Source organism: Denticeps clupeoides, chromosome 15, assembly GCF_900700375.1.
Source record: "Denticeps clupeoides chromosome 15, fDenClu1.1, whole genome shotgun sequence".
Taxonomy (NCBI): domain Eukaryota; kingdom Metazoa; phylum Chordata; class Actinopteri; order Clupeiformes; family Denticipitidae; genus Denticeps; species Denticeps clupeoides.
In genome coordinates, this window is record NC_041721.1 from 2,136,528 (window position 1) to 2,146,737 (window position 10,210).

A 10,210-nucleotide genomic window follows, 5' to 3' on the forward strand; every position below is an offset into this window, starting at 1 on the left:
GGCCATCGCTCCACGTCCCCACTCAGGCGGCCACTGAGCCCGTGTTCCAAATTCGATGACGGGGGACACATTTCTGCTACAGATCTGAGACTGATGAGCAGGTGGGTCTCCGGCGTGACAGACGTCCTCTTGTGGCCTGGTCACCAATCTGGGTTTTTCATCAGAGTGCCGGGCCCCTGTCACCGGCCCTTGGCTGAGGTGGGACCTACTCATTGTGGAGACGTGATGACTTCATTATCACTGATAACGGCTGAGGACGGGGGATGAGGAGGCGTGAGGTCGGATCACGACCTGCAGCTTAATAAGTCGAGAGCCGGAGATCTTCTCCTCCCAGCAGTTCTTATCACGGCGTGTCCCTCAACGAACGCTTCAATTACCGCCCGACAGACGCCGCCACCGTCCCCTCGCCGTGTTTGTCCACCCATCGTGTCTTCCAGGCAGTCAGCGTCTCCTGCGGTTCATTATCAAATGGACAGCAGGCTTATCGCCCCAAAACCGTCACCGCCGCGAGGACCGGCCGACATCAGGGCACTTACATAAATTAATGTTTGGCTGTATCTGCTGTGTACTTTACGGATTTACGGCACATTTGAATAATGCTGCGCGTCGTTTCCACGTTTTGCCATGTTTAACTCATTAATCCAACATGATGGTTGAAGAACTTCAGAAATCAGCTTCACTGATTATTAGAACATTGTTAAAAAAAGAAAAAAGTCCAGAATGGTCCAGTCATGATTTTTATTTGATGCACCATCTGTTTGCATCTCAATGGAGGAGCAATGCCGAGCCCCCATTCCACATTCTCATGCCTCATAAAGATCTACAACGTCTGGTGTCCGGTCAGGTCTCTGGCCAGGACATGTCTCAGACCCCAGTTGGTGGTGGATTATGGGCTGATGGTGGATGAAGGTCTAACGACCATCTGTTTTGACCTCATTATGTCCGATCCTTAATGAGCATCGCCATTCATGGGCTGTGGAGAAGGTCCTCTGGGCAATAATCAGTAAAGCGCTGTCGGCCTCCGTTCCGCGGCAGGATCTGGGTCCTTCGGCTGCTTCTGGTCACCGGGCGATCACAGCTGAACTGCCGCTGGGTTTTCTCCACCTTTGTGGCTGTGGTTCTCTTGAAGACAATCGGAGAAGAACAGGGCAGCAGATCCCACCGCTGAGACCCATTCGGTCCTGCGGGCAGGACACCTCCGTTCAGAAGGACCGCTCCACTTTTAATAAATATTTTAAGGCCAAGTGGAAGTTTTGCCCCCCTCCCAAAAAAAAATAACAATAAAGGATGAGAAGGGTGGCCACACAAAACAATTTACATTTATGGCATTTACCAGACGCCCTTATCCAGAGCGACTTACAATCAGTAGTTACAGGGACATTCCCCCCCTGGAGACACTCAGGGTTAAGTGTCCTGCTCAGGGACACGATGGTAGTAAGTGGGATTTGAACCCGGGTCTTACAAATCCGATCAGCCATAACATTATAACATTCAGAAGGTCGAGGCCTTCAGCAGCAGAGCCTCTGTGGACGGGGTTCATGGAGGACCTTCCTGGACACTCGCGGTGGGGACTGTGGTGGCGGTGGCACATCCCGCAGCATCGATGAGAAGTGATAAAGCGGAGGGGGTGGTGATGAAGGGGAAGGATGAGGGGAGTAAGGTGCAAAATAAAGAAAAAGAAGAAAATTACGAATGTGGAGCAAATGCATGAATATTTACAGCTGTCAATCTTCAAAATAAAACCTTGGAAATGTGGGAGATGCAGTTATATTAATATTAAAGATGAAGCGCGCATAAACAACCCTGAACGTCTGGGCGAGTGACTCAGCAAAACTCAGAGAGAGGAAGCAAAGTTCACCCTCCCGCCTTTACTCAGGATCGTCCAACGTCCCGTGACGAAAGGAAACTACAACCGCGTCCTCGGTGCTAAAGACTCTACGAGGACATATTTTTGTTAACGGAAGCGTGTTCTGGGGAGTTTGTGATCGTTTTGTTAGATAAATCAGGACAGATGACGTCGTGACATTTCTCGGCCAGAAAGGGGGCGGGGCCGGGGCACATAAAAAAAATATTAAAAGCGTGCAGGAATGTTTTTTTCCTGCTGACTACTCCACCAAAAAAAAAAAAAAAAGTGCACGACTAAATGAAATCAACACGCAAGGAGACGGCGAGCTGTCCCTTTAAGTCCCTCTGGTCTTAAAAAGAGGGGCTGAGAAGTAAATCTACTGCAACGCCGCCAGGTTACATAATGACCCTGGGGGCGCGTTGCGCAACTTCCCGTCCCTCCTGTTCCTATTTATCTGTGGATCTCTGCAAGAAGTCGTGCGCCACAAGACAACATCTGCACGAGGTAAGGAGATCTCCTCCACCGCCGCCACCGCCTCTAACCGTGTTCTGCTGAGCTTGGTGAGGGCCCTCTACAGCTCCAGCTGTGAGGAGAACCCGGATGGTGTCGCCTGTCCTAGCTTCTACACGGGTTAATCATTCCGGAGGACCGTCTGCCGCGGAACCGCGAACAACAGCGGATTTGTACGAAACCCCATAAATGTAGATATTTCTTTCATCCCTGGCACAGCAGACATGGGAGACCTGGCTGACAGTGAGGTGTTTTCTGCCTTCGCCACTTACGCCACCATCGTCATCTTGAAGGTGATGTTCATGGCACCTTTGACCGCGTATTTCCGCATGACCAGGAAGGTGCAGAACAGTTTTTTTTTTTAAATCCTCACAGTGCAGCCGAGTTCTCAGCTCCGTCTTGACTTGACAAAATTTTTTATGTTTTGTGAAAGGCCTTCTCCAACATCGAGGACACGTGGCACGGGAAGACCCCGGAGGAGAAGAAGCGGATGCTCCAAGTGAATCCCGACGTGGAGCGAGTGCGCAGGTAGGCGGAGCAGAACCGGCTGACGGGGGAGCGGACGAATGTGGGATAACCGTGTCTCGCTCCTGCAGGTGTCACCTGAACGACCTGGAGAACGTCATCCCCTTCGTGCTGGTCGGGCTGCTCTACGCCCTGACCGGACCCGACCTCCCCGCGGCCCTGCTGCACTTCCGGGTCTTCGTGGCGTCCCGGTTCTGCCACACGGTGGCGTACATAGCGGCGCTGCCACAGCCCAGCAGGGCCCTGTCCTTCTTCGTGGGCCTGGGCGCCACCCTCTCCATGGCCTACAGGGTCCTCAGCACCTCGCTGGTCCTCTAACTGCTCACACGTTACTGCAGGCGTGGCTCCGTTCCTCGCACGGGTCCAGATAACGTAAAGCTGCAGAACCAGTTGCTGTGACTCAGCATTTATGTGACAATACATTTACATTCAAGGCCCTTATCCACAGCGACTTATGTTATGTTATGTGCTTTCATGTTACCATCAATAAAGCATTATTAAGAACATGTATTATTAAAACGCAACGAGGAGCGCTATTCTGGCGGCGGTCTGCTCTTTTATTTCCAAGACGAGCGCAGGAGCTTTTATACTTAAAAAAAGCCACGAGACACGCCCACTTTACCGAATGACACGCCCACCCCAATGCATGACACGCCCCTTGAGGTAAATTCCTGGATTAGAATGATAATTTGCAGGCGCTAATGATCACTTTGTGTGTCATTAATATAACATACAAGTAAAAGTAGAATTTTTCAAGATGCATTATTGGTGCCATATATTTTCAAAGGTTGAAAGGTTTTGTGTTGCCATGGAACCGTGATGTGTAGTGGCCGTGGCCCGCTGTACCATGGCGTCCTGTGTCACATGCTCCTGTCTTACGTTACCTTGCGGGAGGTAGGGAGTCACAAACCGATTAATAACAGGAACGGAAGCGCATGCATAAAAATGTGCTGCGTGTGGTTTGCACGCGGTGACAGAATTGATAAATGCAGTCACTCCGGGTGTCGTCTTAACGAACCCGCCCCGCCTCACCTCAGCAGAGGAACAGCATGGCGGAGGTGGTGCGCATGATAAACAGCGAGGCCTTCCAGGCCTGCTCCACCTACGCCACCACCGTTGCGGAAGGAGGACAGGAAGATGGTGCGAGTCGACCCCGGTACACAGGCGAGGAGATGATAACGTTTTCGATCCTGCTCCTCTGATGCTTCGGTTCTGGAGCAGTTAGAAGTGAAGTGGAGAATGTGGTACCTACTGTTGAAACCTGACCCCAGGGATTGTGCGGTAATGTTCTAAAAAGTTCTGGAGGTTTGCTCGGCTTTAACATGCCTCCACGAACAGAATTGTCTGTGATAACTTGGAGAACTTCAGAGATGGAAAGGAACGTGATAAGCTGGGCTGTGATTGAGCAAAATAAACTGAAATAATCACCATCAGAACGACCTGGAGAAGGTCATTCCCTTCGTGCCGGTCGGGCTGCTCTGCGCCCTGACCCGACCCGACCTCTCCACAGCCGTGTCCCACTTTCTGGTCCTTGCAGCGTCCCGGTTCTGCCACTCGGTGGTGTATTTGATGCCGATACCATCGGCCGCCAGGGCTCTGTCCTTCATCAAATACAGCTACATTATATTTGTCCAGTTGGAGAGTGAGGACAGGCTCTCTCATCTTCAGTGCCTGATACGGTCATCATTCCACTGGGGACCTGCCTTGATTTGGCACAATGCTAACCAACGAGTAGGGATGTGCGGATCAACCCTAAATATCAATATTATCGATACCACAGTGGTATCAGTATTGGATCGATATTTGGTTCTATTTCTGTACCACGTTCCAACTGAAAGTAAAGGGGCAGGCCCAGCCTGTTTGGTGCCCAGAAATCTGAGAGTCAGCATGGAATCATGCTGCAGAAAACATGATGAATTGAACTTAATCCACTCATTGGGTGTGGATTTCCATGAAGAGTTGCAAATGTGAAGAAAACTTCATTTTCTGCAACTGTTCAGCCGTGTGCCAGCCTGTTCGTCGCATCCCACACTCTCCCGTTTCTCCAGTAGAGGGAGGCATTTTAAAACATCAGCGTCCGGAGATAAAATTCTCTGGAGAAATTCATCTCAACCATGCCCCAGTACATTTATTAATGCACAAGATGCATCGGCGGGCCTTTATTGTGTAAATCAGACTAACGTTCATTATGTAGGTCAAACAAACCTCAAAAATGTCCAACTCATGTCTAGCGGGTGTGATGAGCACCTCTTCAGCTCCTTATATCAGCATGCGCACACGATGAAGGTTTTTGGGTTGATTTATTGTGGAAGTTCCATGATATCTTCTATGTAAAGTTCTAATCTCGCCCAATAATATTTGTTTTGCACGACAACGTGAACTCATTTTTTAAAGATGAGGATTTGTGGATGGATGGATGACTGCAGCATTGTGCAAGGCCGCACTTCTTTTGTCTCGGCGCCGTTCTTGATATCATACATCCTCAGATCCGGCCGCCGCCACCGCCGCCTTATTGCAGCGCTCGTTAACTATACAGGGGCTTAATTAGGCAGAACTTCAAAGTCCCACTCGCAGCCGGGCCGAGGTGCGGCGGAGATTTATACCGCACAATGGCACCCGGCTCCCTGAAAAATTAATGAGCGCTTAGCCGAGATCCGACTCCCGGCGCCCGGCGCGGCAGACGATAAATCAGCTGCAGTTGGAGTCGGCGTGCGCGCGGCAGGACGTTTCAGGGCGGTGCGTTGCCAGGACCCACGATGCCTGTTGGGCCGCCAGGCCCGAGCTCGTGCAACCGGCACCAACGTCGATGCCTTTCGGCAGAATAATCCACTTTTCAAAGTGCCATCGGGGTGAGGAACGGTCACCTGACACGTCTCTGGCTGATCCTGTAAATCCAGGTGCCATTTTGCACCAGCCTGTCTTTCGTCCGGGACTCAGAGACCTCATAGACGCCACCTGCACCGTAGCCCGGTCATTTTACCAGGGCTGACATTTCTGTTGGTGTCAGGATTTTGGCTCAGTGGCTCTTCAGCTCACTCTTTGGTCGGGGGGCGGGGGGGCTCGGGACACTCGGCTGGGGTCAGCAGATTGTTTATGCTGATCCCGGTGATTGCAGCGCCATGATTACCATAAGCAATTTAAATGCTATTGATTTAACCTCCTGGGTGCTGTAACCGAGCACCCGGCACCTCGCAAGCGCCACCGTCGCTCTCATTTCCCCCCTTCCTCCGCCCCCCTTCCCTGAGCGGGGGTCGTGTTTTTCCACCCAAAGAGTGCGGACGGCCAGGCCAGGGGAGGCCAAGGCGGCCCGATCGATAGGCAGTTTGTCACGGTAACAATGGAACTGTTCAATTAACAGGCAGCTCCGGTTAATTTAGCCGCTCACCGCTGTGGCCTTTCCACAATATACCCCCTCGTCGCAGGCGTAGCCGTGGGACAGCCGCCCCCAGCTGGGATATAAAGTCAATGCAGCTCATCTCCGTCCAGAATAATAGAAGGAAAGATAACGGCTGCCATGCGACAACACTTAAAGCCAATCAGCTCCTTTTAAGCGAAATGGTTGATTTTACCGCATAATTATAAACCGAGGTAACCGAGCAGCTTTATTTGGCAACGGGACAAAGCGCGCTCATACATTCCGTGCATATCCGTCTCGTCACGTCTTTCTCGTTTGCACAATTACTCTGGAGCACGTTCGTCGCTCGGGTCGATTAATAACAGGGTGGCTCCACCTTGGGAGGCACGCTCAGGCCTTCTCCATTTTTCACCGACCTCCGCCTTCTCCTCCTCCGAGTGCGCAATTTCTTATTTTAATATTTTAGCGCCCTAACTTAAGCTCCCGTGTTCTCGCCAGGTAGCGCACTAGATCATCCTGACATTTCAAAGTAGTGAAACCTTTGGAATAAAGTGTTTTTTATTCCCGTCTATTAGCATAATTCATGCTTGTCAGTGCCGCCACCTTTATTGCAGATGGGTGGGTGGGGGGGGGGGGGGGGGGGGGGGGGGGCAGCCATATTTCATCCTGCCGGTCACGTGACCCCGGTTTCAGTTATTTGGTCACCGCCACATCGCAGTCGGAGGCAGAGCGGCTTTTTTTTGGCGCTGCGGCTTTCGTCGCTCAGCGTAGGTTGGCGGTTAGCGTTAGCACCCTCGCTGTTTACAGACCGCGGCCTGATAAGAGCGGAGGTGCGAGGGTCTCGTTGCTCGAGTCAATAACGGGTGAGATAGCAGGTCAGCCGCTCCCGATACCACCTTTAACGATGCGAGCGGTGAAGCGGATTAAAATTAAAAACGCCACGCCGTTCCCGGGGAGCCGGTCGAAGTGCACGCATCCTCCGCGGCGAAGGCCTCCTCGCCCCGTCGGCACCTCCCCCTCTCCAGAGCAATTAAACCAGACGCTGCCCTGAATTAATGTTACTGCAACGCTGCGCTCGATAACCCAGCCGACAAAACAACATGACCCGCGTGTTCGGCAAAGCTAATAGCCCGAAATGAGGGCCGTTACCTTGGCAATGTCAGTGTAAGGTTAGGAAAGATGAAAGAGGGCCTGGCACCTCGAGGGCCCCGTGATTTAGTTGGCAATCTCGGCATATTGATTGGACGGGGGTCTTTTTTCAACACCTGTTCTGTTGCCGCAAAAACCCAAACGACCGAGCGGGCCGGCGGCATTTTTCTGCCCCAGCTGGGTGCGTATGCATGGTTGAACGCCACGTCCTCTCATTTTTTTTTAACTTCTACTGAGGAAGTAGGGCGCGTGACGACTGTCAGCCTACAGGTTCCTTCACGTCCTCTCCAACGTCCAGACAACTAGCAAGCAGTCACTTCCTGTTTCTAACCATTTACATTTACAGCATTTGTCAGATGCCCTTATCCTTACAATCAGTAGTTACAGGGACAGTCCCCCCCTGGAGACACTCAGGGTTAAGTGTCCTGCTCAGGGACACGATGGTAGTAAGTGGGATTTGAACCTGGGTCATAGGCAAGTGTGTTACCTGCTAGGCTACTACCACCCTACCAACCATACATTTCTGTAAATTAAAAAGACGTAAACAACTGACGCTAACAACAGTCACCAAAGAGTCGGAGGCGCTAATGGCGGTTGTCTCGGTGTCTATCCTCGCACCCAAAATTCCCAATCCCAGGCCAACTCCTCCATTTTCTTCTTAACGAGGCAATTTTCCCTTCTAGCAAACAGGCGCGATGCTAACGGTGCTCAGACGGCCGGGCGCGCGGTTCCCGTGTCTGCTGAAGGAAAATCGATAACCTGGAGGCAAGCTAATTAACTGCAAATCATTTAACCCCGTCTCAGCAATACGTGCGGGAAAAAAAAAAAACCCGCCCGTATGAGCGGCGGAGTTAATAATGGATAAATCTGCCCGCTTTTATTAGCGAAATAAAAGCTGGCATCGCTGCGAGGTTGCGGCCTCTTCGCCGAGCGGGTAAAGCACGTTTTAGGTTTGGAAAAAACAGATTATTATTAATTCAGGTTTGTTCGCGTCTAATGATCCCCGGGTCTGGAGCGCTTTTTCCACTGGTCGGAGCTCGTGTGTTCGTTTCAGACGGGGGGGTGAAGGCCGAGACGCTGGTTCTCGGACGGGCCTGTTTGTTTTGGGGCCTTTAATCCACAAGGGGTCCGATGTGCCCAGACCGCAGAGGTTACGGAACAAGCCGAGCGGCCCAAACAGAGATTTATTTGGTCTCCGCCTCGTCCGCTTTCCCTCACCCTGTTGGCGCTCCCCAATCAATAATTGACCAGACCAAGGATAATAGCCTCCACACACCCTGCACGGCGCCGCGCCGCTCAGGAGCAACACAAAACTCATTTGGAGGCGAAACGAATCGGCACTCGGATCCCAGAGGCTGACAACCACTCAGGCCTGGACGGATCAGAGTGAACCGGCGTACGCAACAGCTTATGTGTACGCCGTTTAAGCCTGTTCCCCTGCCGAAACGCACGCCTCAAAACACGGATCTTCGTAAGTGACCCCAGGAACCGTGGCGCAGCAGAGGTCTGCGTTGGAGGAAAGCGGCTGGTGGTGTGATGTAAATGAGACGTGTGTGTCGTTTCTGCCGATTTGAATAACATCGCCCTCCGCACACCTTCTTGCGACCGGGAGCTCTCTCTGCACTCGTGCGGTGAAGTTTAGGCAGTGGTGGCCTAATCAGAAGGTTGCCGGTTCGAATCCCGATCCGCCAAGGTGCGGAGCAAAAGCACCGTCCCCACACACTGCTCCCCGGGCGCCTGTCATGGCTGCCCACTGCTCACTCAGGGTGATGGGTTAAATGCAGAGGACAAATTTCACTGTGTGCACCGTGTGCTGTGCTGCTGTGTATCACAATGACAATCACGTCACTTTAAATCACTTACAAATCGAAACGAGACCATTAACATGCCAGCTAATAAAGGCTCAAGCGTCCAGCTGGTTTGGAAACTAGTGACACCGTTGTAGGGTTCTGGACGCTCATTCACACAAACTGTTCTTTTAACTCGAATCTAAGCGTGCTTTCGCACCCACAGCCTTCGGTGCGCTTGAATTAAACTCAACTTAGTTTCCCCTCTCGGTCCGGTCCGGTTCGTTTCAGCCGGTGTGCTGTAATCGAACTCAAGCGTGGATAAAGAAAAAAAAAATTAAAATCAAACCGCAAACTCTACTGGTAAAACGAAAAAAGGTCAAATTTACTTCAATCGCATCCCTCCAATTTCTCGCAACGTGGTCTAAAGTGGCGTATCTGCTTCACGTTATTTACTTTCGTCGTTGCGATTCATCTGACCGGGAGAGAAGGTTCTCGCGTTATTTGAAGCAATGCCTGTGTGAAAGGGAACCGAACCAAGAGGAAAATGGCGCAATGTTCAAAACTCATCGACTGATTCTGACCAACGCAGACAAACTAAGGTGTGAAAGCGCCTTAAGAAACACCAAATATTTGCTAAACTATAAACTATAATACTTAATTACTATGTTCGTTTGGTGTTTACATTTTGACCAAGATATACTTGCATATAAATCAATTGATGATGATCCAATGAACGCCAACTGCAGCCATTCTCTGTTCTCTGAAAGATCTCACCTCTATAAAAATCTCCGGTTGTACAGTGAAAGTGAAGCGATTGTCGTTGTGAAACACTGCCGCACACGGTGCACACAGCGAAATGTGTCCTCTGCATTTAACCGTCACACTTGGTGAGCAGTGGGCGGCCATGACAGGCGCCCGGGGCACTGCGAGTCCCCTTCCTCAACCCCTACTGCCCCAAAAGTCCAGGAATCCTGCAGGATTTAGGCGTAGCTGTGGGCTTTAGACTCTTTGAGGAGGGTCTTCCTCCTGCATGAC

At 51.3% G+C, this 10,210-nt stretch overlaps 1 protein-coding gene across 2 annotated transcripts; it reads left to right on the forward strand.

The window, feature by feature from the left end:
• The first annotated feature begins 2,189 nt into the window (after nt 1–2,189).
• mgst1.2 (microsomal glutathione S-transferase 1.2) lies at nt 2,190–3,417 on the forward strand. 2 transcript variants are annotated; one of them, XM_028954979.1, is made up of 4 exons: nt 2,190–2,350; nt 2,579–2,697; nt 2,790–2,884; nt 2,953–3,199. In XM_028954979.1, the coding sequence occupies exons 2-4, from the start codon at nt 2,581–2,583 to the stop codon at nt 3,197–3,199; spliced, it is 459 nt and encodes a 152-aa protein (XP_028810812.1). In that variant the 5' UTR covers nt 2,190–2,350; nt 2,579–2,580. The 2 variants fall into 2 exon arrangements, with proteins under 2 accessions (XP_028810812.1, XP_028810811.1); XM_028954978.1 differs by having other exon boundaries at nt 2,193–2,350; nt 2,576–2,697; nt 2,953–3,417.
• The last annotated feature ends 6,793 nt before the right edge of the window (nt 3,418–10,210 follow it).

Coding starts and splice junctions, on each gene's coding strand:
- mgst1.2 (XM_028954979.1), top strand. CDS start 2,581: ATGGGAGACCTGGCTGACAGTGAGGTGTTTTCTGCCTTCGCCACTTAC. Junction 2,698..2,789: donor ATTTCCGCATGACCAGGAAG/GTGCAGAACAGT, acceptor GTTTTGTGAAAG/GCCTTCTCCAACATCGAGGA. Junction 2,885..2,952: donor GACGTGGAGCGAGTGCGCAG/GTAGGCGGAGCA, acceptor TCGCTCCTGCAG/GTGTCACCTGAACGACCTGG.